Below are 16,874 nucleotides of genomic sequence, written 5' to 3'. Positions count from 1 at the left end.
TAAATCAAGTATAATCCATGATGTGATCACTAGATATTATAACTAATAAGTTATTATTTTGTATCTTAATGTAGGTGAAGAGAACTGGTCTTGTGGTGGTGAAAAACATGAAAATTGTTGGTCTCCACTGTTCTAGTGAAGATTTACATGCTGGGCAAATTGCTCTTATTAAACATGGGTCAAAGTTGAAAAACTGTGATCTTTATTTTTCCAGAAAACCATGTTCTGCTTGTTTGAAAATGATTGTAAATGGTAAGTGCAGATTAGGCTTTGTTGGAAATTAAGAACATGTATCTGAGAGCAATCAGTAGGAACAAATTTGCCACAGAGATAATTTAGAAATATAAATACATATCAGAAGATAGTTTGACATATTGTAAGAGGAAGAATCAGAAAACATGGATTCTAGTCTCAACCCTGTGCACTCATTAGTTAAATGACCCTCAGTGTATTAGTAGATTATTGCTAGCTGCTTTAACAGTTAAACCCTAAAATTTCAGTAGCTTAGGATTCTGGATATTTATCACCTGTATACTAGTCCAATGCATGTGTTGCTGAACAGCAGGTGACTTTTCTCCGTGTGGCTGATTCATGGGCATACGCCTTGTCTGTCTTATTGTATTATCACTTCTAGGGCCTTGGTCCTCTGCATCCAGAGGCAGACTGAGAGAGAATAGAGAGGACATACCTGGCTAGAAGTCACATACATCATTTCCATGCACATCCATTGTGGGAACTGTAGTCCCGGGCTGGGCAGCTGTGTTCCAATGACTGCTATGTACTTTTGGGAGGAGGAGCACAGATTTTTAATGTTTAGCCATCCATCTCTGCCACATAGGTTACCCACTAAAATTGTTTATGCTTATGATTATATTTTGTGCCTAGGTAAGTATGCAACCCATTCTTCCATTTAAAATAAAATACATGTATCTTGTACATAGGCACCATGGCATATCAAAAAAAAAAAAATTAACGTGGTCCCTAATCCTTTTCCTGAAGGTGGTATTTAGAGTCCAAAATAACAATTTAATGTAACACATCATCTAGTACCAAATGAGTGATAAGTCATATGTGATCTCAGAAGAGAAAACAGTGATCCTTTAAGATTGGCATGTTGTGAAAGGCTAGCGCTTAAGCTAGATCCTAACGGGTCAGATGTCAGGGAAGAGAAACACATTCCTGGTTAGGAGAACAGCACATGTGGAGTCATCAAGTTGTATAAGAAGCAAAGTTCTGGGGTCAGAATTTGAAACAGAGGATTGTTCTTGGAGAATAGTGGCAGATGGATTATAATGATAGGTTGGGGCTTTAGTAGAGAAATTTGAAAAACTGTATAGGCTTTGGCTTTATCTTATACGACAGAGTTGCTACACCTGTTTTGAAGAAGAGCTATTTTTATTTACATCAGAGTCTTTTTTTTTTTGAGACAGAGTCTCACTTTGTTGCCCAGGCTAGAGTGAGTGCCGTGGCGTCAGCCTAGCTCACAGCAACCTCAAACTCCTGGGCTCAAGCGATCCTCCTGCCTCAGCCTCTTGAGTAGCTGGGACTACAGGCATGCGCCACCATGCCCGGCTGATTTTTTTCTATATATATTAGTTGGCTAATTAATTTCTTTCTATTTTTAGTAGAGACGGGGTCTTGCTCTTGCTCAGGCTGGTTTCAAACTCCTGACCTCAAGCAGTCCTCCCACCTCGGCCTCCCAGAGTGCTAGGATTACAGGTGTGAGCCACCGTGCCCAGCCTACATCAGAGTCTTAAGAGTAATGATTAGATCTGTGTTGAGGTCAATGCCTTGAGCTACAAGTGGCAGAACTTATAGAAGAAATGGGTCACATAGCTAGAAGCTTCCTTCCTACAACAAGTAATTTCAAGCAGATAGGTATCTATGATAGTGATTTGATTCTATAATATAATCTCTCAGCTGCAGTTACCAATAAATAGAGAAGATGGGCATGATAGTAGTAGCAGCAATTTTTTTTCCTTTTCCCAATTAACCAGGCAGATTGGCTATTCATTTTATCACTGTGCTTAACTGACCTAAAATTCCTTTTTATAAATAATGTGGAGCCACTGAAGATTTTTGAGAAGGATGTAACAGGATTTAAATTTTGTTATTGAATTGGAGCAGGGAGAAATTAGAGATTGAGAGCTTGATTAGTAAACTATTGCATTAGGCAGGGTATAAAATAGGGTTCACATAGTGGCATTGATATATAAAGGAAAGTATGTGAAAGAACCAAAGCATTTATTGACTGATCTGTTCTAGAGTCAAGAGAGAAGAATGAATAAAAGATGGCTGTGTGTTGTGTCAAGCTGACTGTACTGAAAGCACTCTTAATAGCCTCAGAGCCATGAATGAGCGAGAAGAATGGGGGAATGCAGGGAAATCATCACTGTTTGATGTCTTTGAGTTAAGACATTTCAATCTAGCAAGAGAGATAATAAAGTGTGGGAAATCAGGAAAGCCCTACAATGGAAATGCTTTCTTGTTGGTGTGAGACCCCTTTATAAACAAAATTGCTACGTTAGATGAGGCTTATGTGCTATTTAGTTATCCTGGGAAGGGGGCATGGTTGAACTCCATGCTACAGCTAAATTAGTTACAATTACTGTTAACCTCAGTTAAAGCAGACATTTCTGTAGTACAGTGGTTCTCAAAAGGTCTGTGGACTCTTGTTGGTCTTCGAGGTCACTACTATTTTCATGATAACACTACATACACACTAATGGTACCAAAACAATGGTAGGTGAAACTACTGTTGCACTATTATGAATCAAGGCAGTGGTGCCAAACTGTGCTGGTCATCATTGCACTCTTCCCTGCACTAGGAATATTAAAAAATATATATATGTTACATAAGGATATCCTTGATGAGACAGTAAAAGTTACTAATTTTATTAAGTCCTAATCCTTGCATACACATCTTTTTAATATTCTGTGTGAAGAAACAGGAGGGCATAAAGCACTTTTGCTACAAACACCATGAACTGATAAACTAAGGTTATTTAGACTTGGGTGTTTGGCAAATATTTTCTCATAAATGAAGTAATCCTGCCACTTTTGGGAAAACAACTGATAGTATTTGTTCCCAGTGATAAAATTTGAGCTTTCAAGTGAAAATTAGAATTTCAGAAAACTCATATCCAATATTGTGAGCTTGACAGCTTTGCAATACTTAGACTCTTTTGATGAGATTGGTGGCGATATTAATGATTGGGATTTATAAAAATAGTTTAAAATCAGTAAATCATTGTTTTCCAAATGACCAATGCACAATCTACAAAATCATGCTTAAGTTTGCTGAGATGGTTTCAGATTCCACATTGTAAGTAACCTTTAAGAAACTCTCTCTTGTCAAATTTTTATGTAATGTTAAGGAAGAACATTCACAGTTATCTGAAATGGCTGTAAAAATACTCGTTTTTTGACTGTATATCTGTATGCAGCCAGATACTTTTCATATAGTTAAATGAACACAACCTGTTGCAACAAATTGAAAGCAGAAGCAGATTTGAGAATCCTGCTTTTGTCTTTTAAGCTAAATATTAAAGATATTTGTAAAAATTTAAAACAATGCCATTTTCTCACTAATTTTTGTTGTTTTGGAAAATACAGGTTTTTTTCCATAAAGTGTTATTTATTCTAATGTATAATAGCTTATTGTTATTTTAATGGTTAATAAATTCTTTAATATTTTGTTTTAATTTTCTAATTTAGTAAATATCAATAGATATATTTTATATAAACTAAGCTCCTTGGGCTCCTAAATAATTTAAAAATTCTAAAGAGTGTAAAGGGATCCTGAGATCAAAAAATTTGAGAACCTCTGCTGGAGCATTTGCCACTAGTATGTGAATGTTTGTCTTAAAAGTATTCATCTTCTCTTCTTGAATCAAGGATTATTGGGAACAAATAAGATACTTAGATGAACGGTTCACTGTCACTGCTGGTTAGGAAACGGATTATGAGAACTCAGACAGAGGGAAGGTGCAATGCAACCAGAGTGATATGAGGGTTTCAAAATTGCTTTGCAGTGCAAGCCACAGTGAGTCAGGAGTAGCAGGAAATAGATAGAAATGTCCATTTGTTTAACTTAGACTTTTTACTTCATCTATTATTTTGAAGGTTAGAACACTCTGTGGGCTATCTGTCTATTTGCTTCTGGGCTCAGTCACACACACACAAAAAGTCTCTCCTAGCTGATATTACATGAATTACGTGAGATACTGCCCAAGGGGTCTCTTTGTTGTAAACTATTCATTAATTTATGAACATTTGTATGCTTAACTATGTATAAGGCATCTTATTCAATATCAAATACAAATTAAAATATTTTTTCATGTTATCCAGTTATGTTTTCTCTTTTGTAAATTGTTCATATCTTTTGTCTCTCTTGAGGCCTTATTGTTTTTGTCAATTCATATGTGCTCTTAATGAATTAAAATCTTTTCTGTATATTAAAGATTACTAACCTTTCCTCTGTCGCATTGATTGAAAAATGTTCCCTTTGTTGTTTTGTCTTTAATTTTGTGGACTTGAAAAAAGTAAATATTGCCCCACCACCACCACCCCAACATCACATAAGAATTTTTCTATGTTATAAATTCTTTGTGGACATTGTCAATATATTTTATTATGAGGAGGGCCATAATTTATTTAACCATTCCCCTATTTTGGTCATTTAGGGTTATTACTGTTTTAAAGAATGCTATACTAAACATGCATTCATGATTTTTTTCTATTTAGAATATTTTCCTAGAATGGCTTCTTAGAAGAATTCTGAATCAGAGGAGAGGAACATTTTTAATGCATGAATGAATTGCTTATTCCAGATACAAAACTCTAGACAATATCAGTTGCCAGCTGTAATATTTTGAAAATTAACCATGGAGGACTCCGGTATATACTAGCACTGACCTTTGGGATACACTTAGCAAAACTAGTGATTCCACAAACACCTTCCCATGGGATCTGTTAGAGGTCAGCTAACTTTTTCTTGAAAAGGCCAGATAGTAAAATTTTAGGCTTTGCAAGCCATATAGTGTCTGTTGCAGCTGCTCAACTGTCATGCAGAAGCAGCCAAAGACTATGTATATAAATAGGTGTGTCTATGCCAGTAAAACTTTATTTATGGACACCGAAAATTGGATTTCCCATAATTATTTCATATGCCACAAAATATTCTTCTTTTGATTTGTTCCTCTATTTGAAAATGCAAAACCCACTCTTAACCAGTGAGCTGTACAAAAACCAGCAATCACCCAGATTCGGCCTGTGAGTGGTAATTTGTCAACCCTTGGACTATATAATAGGTGACATGATAATAGCCATTTATTGTATTGGAGTCTTTAGATCTACTGCAATGATAGGGTGGATTTATCAAGAAAACTCTAAATCTAACATGTATCAGATAATTGCCTTTTATATTTTGTATTTCAGCTGGAGTTAACCGAATTTCATATTGGCCTGCTGATCCAGAAATAAGTTTGCTTACTGAGGCTTCTAGTTCTGAAGATGCAAAGTTAGATGCCAAAGCAGTGGAAAGATTGAAGTCAAACAGTCGAGCCCATGTGTGTGTCTTACTTCAGCCTGTGGTGTGTTATATGATGCAGTTTGTAGAGGAGACCTCTTACAAATGTGACTTTATTCAAAAAATTGCAAAAATATTGCCGGATGCTAACATTGACTTTTATTCTGAATGTAAACAAGAAAGAATAAAAGAATATGAAATGTTATTTTTGGTTTCAAATGAAGAAATGCATAAGCAAATACTGATGACTATAGGTTTGGAGAACCTGTGTGAAAATCCATACTTTAGCAATCTAAGGCAAAACATGAAAGACCTTATCCTACTTTTGGCCACAGTAGCTTCCAGTGTGCCCAACTTTAAACACTTCGGATTTTATTGTAGCAATCCAGGACAAATTAATGAAATTCACAATCAAAGTTTGCCACAAGAAATTGCAAGGCACTGCATGGTTCAGGCCAGGTTATTGGCATATCGAACTGGTGAGTTATATGCTTAGTTCATAAATTGGGGCTGATTGGTTGGGTTGGATTTGTCTCTAGAGTGTTCATCTCATCTATGACAGAGTTCATTTACTCTTAGATGCTAAATTTTGCTGTTCATACAATATAGACAAGTTAGACCCTTGAGTGGACAGCTGTTTCTTCTAACAGCTTTAGAGTTCCCTTGAGTGGACAACTCTTTCTTCTAGCAGTTTTAGGATTCCTTATATTCAGTACTATATTTATAAATCAGGGCCTGAATATGCAATTTCACTGTTCATTGAGCTCTTCGCTAAAAATAGAACAAAAAGAGAAAGGAGAAAGGACCAAAATCATTTTTATTAACTCTTCAATATTTTGTTTGCAATATTAATAAAAACTTTAAAAAATCTTTACAGTAAAAATATTGTCAAAGTAAATTCAGTAGAATAGAACTTCTCAGCTGGTAGCATATCAGAATCATCATTAAAAAGTTCAGATGCTCAAACTTTAACCCAGACCTATTAAACCAAGTCCCTAACAAAGTATGAAATGCGCATTTGTTTTTTTAAAAGTTCTGCAAGGTATTCTGACATTCATCAGGGTTGATGATCCCTCAATTGTTATTAAAGAATTTGATTCTATAGCCACAAATTGTATGACTGCAATAACAGTATTGTGTAAACATCTGAGTTAATGTAATTATATTGTGGGTTATATATTAGTCTCTTTGCCAACTCCTGCTTTGTAAAGAATTTTTCCATAAGCCATTCAAAAAGACAGAAAATAAATGGGAACAGCTGTTATAGATATAATTCACTAATTTCCCTTCGCTGATTAGAGTTCAGCAGAACCCTATGGTCCAGAGTAAGTTTGGAGATGTGAATCTGCTGTTCTTTTGCTTGATCTCAGTACCTCTTGCTTCTCATAGAACACCTCATCATACCATCTGTAATTCTAGTGTTTTAAGATGCAATATATATATATTAGTGTGCAAATGGGGAGGGGGGTTAAGAAGAAAAAGGAATACCAAAGGTACAGATATAAATTTGTGTATATATTCTTTGTTAGATACTCTATAGTTATATTTTAAATTTATCCTATTACTATGCACAGTTTTGTACCTAAAGCTATGTTTACGTATTTGATAGGCAGTTTAAAAGATTTTTCAGGGTGGTTTGTAGATGATTTTTTACCTGGAACTCAAATCTTGAATAGGATCCAACTCTGCTGTCATGCACTCCACTCTGCTATGTGCTCATCCAGGAAATAAACCATGTCTTAATCATTGTTTTTCCCTTAGCACTAAACACAATATGTGTTGAGTAGATAAAAGAAATCTTTTTGCCAGGCATGGTGGCTCACGACTATAATCCTAGCACTCTGGGAAGCCAAAGTGGGAGGCTCACTTGAGGTCAGGAGTTCAAAACCAGCCTGAACAGAAGCGAGACCCTGTCTCTACCAAAAATACAAAAAAATAGCTGGCCGTGCTGGAATGTGTCTGTAGTCCCAGCTACTTGGGAGACTGAGGCAGGATGATCACTTGAGCCTGGGAGTTTGAGGTTGCAGTAAGCTATAATGTTGCCACTGCACTTTAAAAAATATTTTATAGCCAAAGATGAATGGTCCGCAATCCTTTATCCAAAACCGTTGGGGCCAGATGAAAAGAAATTCAGAATCTTTCAGATTTTAAAAAGGTAATATGGAACATAGCACTCCCAGTGGGGTCTGGGACAGTGCTCTATAATCAGACACATTAATACATACGGAGTAAAAAAAAAATACGAATATTGGCATTAATAATTAAGGGCTATAAAAAACTCAATTTGGGTCAGGTTTGGCCACGAAAGTACATCAAACTGTTCAAAAAAACTTGCTGTAAGGGATTTCAGATAAGGAATTCTGGATCTGTAATTCTTCATTGATGATTAATAACAATGACAATTTACTGAGCACCTACTATGTCGGGCACTGAGCGATGTGGTTTCCATACATACCTCACTTAACATTGAGGGCAATCCAGCAAGGTGGAGATCCCCATGATATGTTGTGTATCTGGTTACTCAAGTTTTTAATTTCACACTCTTCAGTTTGGTTTGATGACTTTATTTCTTCCTAACTAATAGATGAAGATGCCATTTCATTAGACCATGTCGTTCAAGAATATACATATGATTAAAATGAATTCTGAAACCTCTAAAAATAATTGAAAGTGGGTGCTTGGAATTGCTTTTCGAATGATGAATAAAGAGGACCTACAGAGCTGTCATTAAAAGTATGTTTCTAGAATACCTGACGCGGCCCAAAAAGTGCAAAATGTTTAGACTCTTCTGGGAGAAAAGAGTAGAAGGGCATCACATCTACCTATGTTAAGGATTGAGTTTTGACCTCTTTTTCTGTCCTGTTTTCCCCACTAGAGTAGGTGTTTTCCAAAGCTAAGGATTGTCTTCCTCCTGGATTACAGTACTGATGAAAGTAGATTGGAGTAGCCAAGAAAGTGAACTGTTTTAAGTCATAACTCAAGTGAGTCCCAGGTGTTGGTATGCCTAAGGATCAAAGGGGGAGCACATGAGAAATGCAGATTCCCCAAGCCCTGCCCACATCCTTCGGAGAGGTTAATCTGGCGGATCTCCATGGAAGCCAAGAGTTTACCTTTTTAACAAGTATCTGGCTATTTGATGCAAGTGGTCAATGGAAGTTGACAAACACCATCATGACCACAAGATTGGGAGCTAAAGTAACCACACGCCTGTGTTCCTGAGCACAGAGTTCTCTGACTTCCAGTGATCAAAGAGCCCAGCAATTTGGCTCAGTGATCATTGTTGACCTTTCCTTCAGAGTTGTACAGAGAAAACCCTGTGAATGTCCAGATCATAGTTTCTGTAAAAATTACAGACATAAAAAAATGTTTGAGGAATTACGTCAGTCTGTCACCAGCCTTGGGGCTGGATGAAATGGACTTCATTTGATATGGATGAAAATTTATTCCTATTTGAAATGATAACCGGTAGAGAATATTATCATGGCATAACTAACTTTAGCTAGGCAGGAGAGCTGCAAGCTGATGGAAAAATTCACATTTTTCCCCCTCCTGACAAGGTTTAGTCTGTCCCTAGACTGAAACAGAAATAGTGGCTCCTGAGAGTAAGAAAACATAACTTGAAAAATACTTAGTGTTGGTGGTAGGAAGAGTGGGCTCTTAATATGAAGAATTTCTATTTTAGTTTTTCATTTGCCACAGATTTATGCGTGAATTAAGTAAAACTTTACTTGCAGTAAAAGTTTTAGTTTTGTAAGCAAATACAATCTTATGTTTATAACTTCTGCCACTTGCCTTAGATATGTGCATAAAGCAATCGATTTACATTCCCCCTCATGTTAAACTCTATAGGTCTAGGAAGGAACAAACTTTTGTTTACACCAAAATCCCTTTTCCCTCCACTCTATAGGAGTAAGTCATCCTGTGTACTCTACCCCTCAGCATCAAGTTCATTTCCTTCGGAGCGCAGCACATATGGATTGCTTGTTTCCTTGTCACTATGCTGTTCCCCCATCCAGCTGTAAGTTGCGTGAGGATGGGGACTACTGTTTGCTTCAGCTCTGAATACTCAGCCTCTCACGGTGCTTGGCACGTGGGAGGCACTCAATGCGTGGACGTCCTCGTTAAGGAATTCTTGATGTCAGAGGGTCGGGTGGAGGAAAGGCGAGGAGGTTGGATCTGGAGGGCTAAGTTTTAGTCACTTAATTTTTCTGTGTGTTTTCTCATCTAGAAATGGAAATTTTATCTGCTTTACCTGTAGGGTAAAAATGAGATCATGGATAAAAAGTGCTTAAAATAAATTATACCAACGCTTTGTGGTATAATTTTGAAAACCTAAGCTTACCTGAACTGGAAACGGGAAATTTTTTTTAAGGTTAACTTATTTATTAGGTGTCCTAGTTTTTAATGCAGTTGTGGCACAGATTTTCTTTGTACTTTTCTTGAAAAGTAGGTATTTAAATGTCATCATTGGAAGCATTAACTTTTAGGAAATTTTAGGGTGAAGCCCCAGTTTCACTTAATCCTCCCCAATATGAAAATGCTGCAGGGTAAATTCGCATTAGTCCCTTATAATGATTTTAATAAATATATGGTCTTCATAATGAGCATATATTTGTCTTAGAAACTTGAAACTCAACCTTGTGTAGAAGGCAAAAGTAGATCCTTAATATGTAGAATTTCTATTTTGTTTTTTTATATTTTGTTTCAGATTGATGGTTTTAAGAAGTACAGCTTTACTTGTTGCAGAGGTTTTGGTTCTGCAGGGAAATTATAATCTTATGTTTGTTTCTAACTTCTGCCACTTGATTTAGAAATGAGCATAGCTTGGTATTCTTTTCCCTCTCAGGGTAAACTGAAGGTCAGGGAAAGGACAACATTTTGTTTAAATCAAAAGTCCCTTGGCCAGGTGTGGTTGCTGACTCCTGTAATCCTAGCACTCTGGGAGGCCAAGGTGAGAGGATTGCTCAAGGTCAGGCATTCAAGAGCAGCCTGAGCAAGAGCAAGACCCTGTCTCTACTAAAAATAGAAAGAAATTAGCTGGACAACTAAAAATATATATAGACATAATTAGCCGGGCATGGTGGTGCATACTTATAGTCCCAGCTACTTGGGAGGCTGAGGCAGAAGGCTCGCTTGAGTCTGGGGGTTGGAGGTTGCTGTGAGCTAGGCTGACGCCACCTCATTCTAGCCCGGGCAACAGAGTGAGACTCTGTCTCAAAAAGTAAAAATAAAAATAAAAAAAGTCTCTTCATGTACCTTCTAGTGATAGATAGATAGATAGATAGATAGATAGATAGATAGATAGATAGATAGATAGATAGATAGATAGGAAAGTCCATAAAGATTTGTTTATGCAAAACAAAATACCATCCCCATCAGATTGACAAAAATGCTTTTACTATTCTTTTTAGTGATGTTACCCAATGTTTAATTAGATATAAGAAAGTGAAAATTTTATATACTATTTTTATTTCAAATATAGATTGATCTAATCTTTTGGGATAGAAAACAATTTGTTAAAATCTATCAGAGTTTTTAAAATATGATACACTTGGATTCTATATTTTTATCTCTAAGAAATTGAAAAATTTGAAATTTGGACAAGGAACTCATAGAAATTTTTCTGAGTTTTTAAATTATAATTTTTAATAAAAGTTTTATATATTTAAGGTGTACAATATGTTTTGACATATGTATACATAATGAAATGATTACTATAGTCAAAAAAAAAGATTTGTTTATGTTTGTATTAGAAGTTTGGACTTTTTTTCTTAGCAAGAACATTTCCATAAAATGTCTTTCCCATGATTAGAGTGTAGAAAATCCTAGGAGAAGACAAATTGGGTTGTTGTGAACAGTTACTATATGAAATACATAAAGTTCAGAAACCTTTATTAGATTTCATCATCTATAGAAGTAGTCATTTAGAAATTGACTTGCTAGTGGAGAATCAATGAAGTTGCACTTAGTGACAACTTTGAAGAGAACTGACTGTGGGCCATGCCATCTCCACTACCCTCCACATACACGTCACATGCGATCCTGTCTAGTTATTTGGCACCTAGCTCCCATGTTGTATACTTCAAAGTATTTATTTTAATACTTATTTTATTTTAATATTTTATTGTAATATTTATTTTATTTACTTGTCTACACTTAGTGAAGATGTCAAGGATTGATGCTACATTTATGAAATATGTTTCAGTAAATGTTTATTGTTTTTGGAAAAATGTATTTCTGAAACTAACAGATCATTGGTTTTGCTGAGTTAAATGCCATATATCTTTCAGAGGATCATAAAACAGGAGTTGGAGCAGTCATTTGGGCAGAAGGGAGATCTGTAAGTATGAAAATAAATCTTTATATATTTAACCTGGATTTTGTGTAAACATAGTTCAGTCTTCAGTGGATGACATTTTACTGATCCATTGAGATTAATATTTTTGTAATAGTGCATGTACTCTATAAACATTTGCTCATTCCCTCAACAATTTTCTAGATAGATGCATTCATTCAGCAAACCTTTATTAAACACCTTTACAGGTGAGGCACTGTGCCACAGTGCACATTGAGGTTTTAAAGATCACATTTTCTGCTTTTCATGGCCTCATAGTCTAGTGATGGAGACAGAGAAGTTAAAAAGAGACTTGTCTATAAGTGTAATTATTATATAACCAATACTGTGAAAACATAGACTAAAAATCTCTACTCTTCTTGGAGAAATGAGTGAAATATTCTTGCCAATAGTAAGAGATTGGTCTTGAAGAATGAGAGGCATTCATCAGACAGAGCAAATTAGTAGAGGTGGGAAGATAACATGCATAGGTAGGGGCGAAAGAATCTGGGAAGATTCCAGTGATTCGGCATGTTGGAGTTCAGAGCTGTATGTATAGTAGGCAACAAATTAGACTGGGCCATGAAGAGCTCTGTATCCCATGTGGAGACTTTGGACTTTAGACAGTGGCGTGTCCTAGCACAGCACTAACCAGTGGAAATAAAAGGCAAGCCACATACAGAATTTTAAATTTTCTAGGAACCACATGTAAAAAGCTTTTTAAAAGTCCAAAACTATTATTTCAACATGTAATCAATATATAAATTTTTAATACAAATTTTTATTCTTTATTTTTTGGATTTCTGCATTTTTGGGGTATTGAATCTTCAAAATTCTTTGTGTATTTTACACTTTTTGGCACCTCTCTAGACTAACCACATGTGGATGGTGGGTAACTATATTGGTCAATGTAGTCCAAATATTTTAAGTGGGAAACTGATTTGATCAGATTTGCATTATAAAAAGAATGAAGTGGGTAGACAGGAAATAGATTAATAAAAAAGAGATGATGAGGACTTGGAGTTATGGGCATGGGTTAGGAGGGCGTGGAATCAGGAAGTATTTAGTAACTATATAGCTGACTGAAATAGGAGCCAAAGTGTTGCTTCAGTGGACTTTATAGCAAATGATCTGACAATTTGCTTCGATGTTTCATAAGGCCCTCGAGTTTAACCCAGCCAATACATCCAGCATCTTCCCTGCTATCCTGCTCCTTCGTCAGTGGTCAGCATCTCACTCCCTGTTATCCACACAGGCAATCAGTCACCACATGCAACAGATTCCACCCTCAAAGTACCTCTTGACTCTGCATATCTCTACCCCAACCGTTAACTCCTGCTACAATAGATTCTCTGCCAGAAATCCCCATAGCATTCTGTGCGACTCATTTGTGACACTCACCACAGTTAAAGTTATATGTCCCGTTTCTTACCCTCCCCAGATAATAAGGTTCACGAAGGCAGGGACTCTTTTCTCTTGTGCACAGCTGTTTCCCCAGTGCCTGCCACGGGCCTGGCCTATGGTTGGGACTTTCATTTGTGTTAAAGGGAATGCTCAGCAGCCTTTTGGCTTAACATCTGGTTCTTCATTACTCTGTGGAGAATTTCAGTTTCCTGTTATCTCTAGTGTAGGCAGGCAGCATGGTAAAGTGGAAAGACATATGGATCGGAGTCAAGCAACCTGGACTTTAATTCTGGCTGTGTTACTTACTAGCTTTGGGATCAAGCTTTGTGGACAAGTTATTTAACCTCTCTTGGCCTCAGTTTCCTTATCTGTAAAATGGGGATAATAATAGTACTACTCTCTAGGTTGTTTAGAGAATTCATCAAATGAAATAATACTTATAAAATGAAGCATAATATTTGACATTTAGTCAATGGTCCAGGTTTATTAATTAGATAACTTTTTATTGGGCAGGTTTTTGTTGGCTCACTATAACATGATTTTTATTAAGCTGCTACAGTAATGAGTCTGTTGATATTATCACTTGAATAATTGTAATATATTGAAATTTAATGAGGTTTATAGCATATTCCAAACTATTGTAAACTTGTCATTGATGAAATATTTCATTATAATGATCTATAAAGCATTCATATTAACAACTAATATGCCATTGACTGAGAGAAATAAGAAAGAGCCACTGAAGTAAGTTCTGTGATAATATATTACATAGAATAGAGGCTAAATAAATACTGAATATTAAAGGGAAATGCATTTTTTATTTTTGAACTGAATTACAATAGCACATTTTTAGCCCAGCAACAGAAATTGTCTGTTGAAGTATTTTTAAAATTTCTAACTTGTTAACCAGTAGCACAGCACAGAGTATATAAGTAACAATCACTTATTGAGTACCTGCTATGTACATAACAGTCTAATATGTGTACTTTAAGGGATAGAAAAGAAGTATAAGACATGATTTCTGCTCTCCAGGGTCTTATAATCCATCTGGGGGGAAATGTCTGAATCAAGTGAAACAATTTGTGAGTTAAATAAGATAGCACTTAATTAATTGCTAAAACCAAGGACTGCTTTGAGATTTAGACTAGAGAGGGGATCAGCCTTCTTGGAATTTAGCTTTGATAAGACTACACTGCAGTAAGATCTGATATTGTATACGTTTTTTGATGGCTCAGTTAGTCGTACAAAATTGAATGAATATTCATTACACAGAGTATGATAGCAAGCTTTAAAAATACGTTGCAAACTACCTTTTCAGAATGTTGAAACTAACGGTTGTTGGTTTTCTCACTTTCGTAGAGAAGTTGTGATGGAACAGGTGCTATGTACTTCATAGGATGTGGTTACAATGCTTTTCCTGTTGGATCTGAGTATGCTGACTTCCCACACATGGATGACAAGCAGAAAGACAGAGAAATAAGGAAATTCAGATACATTATACATGCGGAACAGAATGCCTTGACATTTAGGTATGATAAGTCTTTTAAAGTGGTAGCAAGGGTTCGTTGAAATTCATTTTCTTTTAGTTGTAATTTATTTCCTTTTTCAAATTGTAAGAAATTTTCTTTTGGGAAGTATAGCTTTGTTAAAGCTTGGTCCTCACTGCCAGACCTGAGGCCATTGTCATAGATTCTCCAGGCCTTCCAACTTGTTAAGTCTTTTTTTTCTTCCCTCTCTTTCCAATATAAAAGTTTTGAAGCTTGAAGTTTGTCCTTTGGGGTCTTGCTCAGCCTCTCCTATTTCTGGATATTAAGATCTCCATTGATTTCTAAATCTGTAGCACATATATTTATATGTATGAATTCAGTCATGCACCACACAACAATGTTTCCGTCAACCACAGATCACATATAGGACAGTGGTCCCATAAGATTGTAATGGAACTGAAAAATTCTTGTCACCTAGTGGCATAAATAACCATTATAACATCATATCACGAAACAGTACCTTTTCTTTTCTTTTTTTTTTTTTTTTGAGACAGGGTCTCACTTTGTTGCCCAGGCTAGAGTGAGTGCCGTGGCATCAGCCTAGCTCACAGCAACCTCAAACTCCTGGGCTCAAGCAATCCTACTGCCTCTGCCTCCTGGGTAGCTGGGACTACAGGCATGTGTCACCATGCCTAGCTAATTTTTTCTATATATATTAGTTGGACAATTAATTTCTTTCTATTTTATAGTAGAGACGGGGGTCTCACTGTTGCTCAGGCTGGTTTCGAACTCCTGACCTAAAGCAATCCTCCCGGCTCAGCCTCCCAGAGTGCTAGGATTATAGGCGTGAGCCACCGCACCCAGCCAAAACAGTACCTTTTCTATGTTTAGATACACAAATACCATTGTGTTACAATTGCCTGTAGTATTCAGAACAATAACATGCTATACAGGTGTGTAGCCTAGGAGCAATATCGGCCTAGGTATGTAGTAGGCTACACCATCCAAGTTTATAGAAATACGCTTTTTGATGTTCACACAACAACGAAATCACCAAACAGCACATTTCTCAGACCGTGGTCCCATTGTTAAGTGAGACATGACTGTACATAGACTTCATTATGAACCAAATTGCCTTAAAAGAGCTTTTGTTAGAGATTATAACATTACCTCCTTCTGATGTCAATTTAGATAATTTCCACAAACACATCTCAGCCTTTACCATTAAAGGGAAGAGGTTAGGGGATTAAAAAACTGAGTAAGACATGGCTCTTGTCCTTGTAGAGCTTCGAATGCAGTAGGGGATATAAGACTGCATCCACATAACCAGGCCGATTGTGTGGGAGAGGCAAACACAGTGCCGCCGACATTCAGGGGCTGCCGTAGACAAGAGAGGGTGTGCAGAGGAAAAGCTTTATGAACGATCTGGCATTTGAGCTGAGCTTTAAAGAATCGCTAGGACTGTGGCAATTGGAGATGCTTCCTTGAAGGGAAGACCATTCTTGCTTCCAACATAAGCAGTCGTCTAGAAGTAGGAAAATGCGTCATGTGTTTAGGAACATGAATATGCCATTTAGGCTGGAATGTGGACACATGGGAAATGCAGCTCACGATGATAGGCTGGGACTGGACAAGAGGAGACACTGAGTTCAGGCTGTATTTGGTAGTAGGGAAACGGAAGGCTTTGACAGAGCCATGCTCTGTAGATCATGTAGGTAGCAGGGATATTGTTTGAACAGACTTGATGCCTAGCACTCTGTTGCCCTAGTCCAAGGGAACAGAAATGGGAGTCTCGACTAGGCGGGTGGATATGGAAGGCTGCCAGAGAGGGAATTGAAGACAGCTGGCAAGAGCAGTGTAAACCACAGAACCTGGAAGTCAATCCTCATAGCCTCAGATGAGAGCAGCCCTTCGTCCTGAACTACCCCCAGCATGCAAAATTTCACCAAAAATCTTCTGTTCTTTTCCTTGTCCTCTTTGTTACAGATTTACTTGCTGTATTTTGTACAGAGGTGTAAATATGTCAAGTCCAAACTTTTCTTAAATAAAATTATCCTATCATAGGGAAGAGGTAAGAGAACTATAACTCAAAACAAAACTTTGAAATTAATTTATTTAA

At 36.6% G+C, this 16,874-nt stretch overlaps 1 protein-coding gene across 1 annotated transcript in view; it reads left to right on the top strand.

Moving 5' to 3' along the window:
- Positions 1 to 16,874, top strand: part of CDADC1 (cytidine and dCMP deaminase domain containing 1) — a 42,593-nt gene that overhangs the window by 12,862 nt on the left and 12,857 nt on the right. The window contains exons 4-7 of the mRNA XM_012737300.3: positions 75 to 252; positions 5,440 to 6,009; positions 11,821 to 11,870; positions 14,628 to 14,797. Of these exons, the coding sequence (XP_012592754.3) occupies positions 75 to 252; positions 5,440 to 6,009; positions 11,821 to 11,870; positions 14,628 to 14,797 (968 nt within the window). The remainder of the gene's footprint in view (positions 1 to 74; positions 253 to 5,439; positions 6,010 to 11,820; positions 11,871 to 14,627; positions 14,798 to 16,874) is intronic.

This window comes from Microcebus murinus, chromosome 13 (assembly GCF_040939455.1).
Source record: "Microcebus murinus isolate Inina chromosome 13, M.murinus_Inina_mat1.0, whole genome shotgun sequence".
Lineage (NCBI taxonomy): Eukaryota > Metazoa > Chordata > Mammalia > Primates > Cheirogaleidae > Microcebus > Microcebus murinus.
Note: the sequence above shows the minus strand (reverse complement) of the source record. Positions and strands in the feature narration are given on the sequence as shown.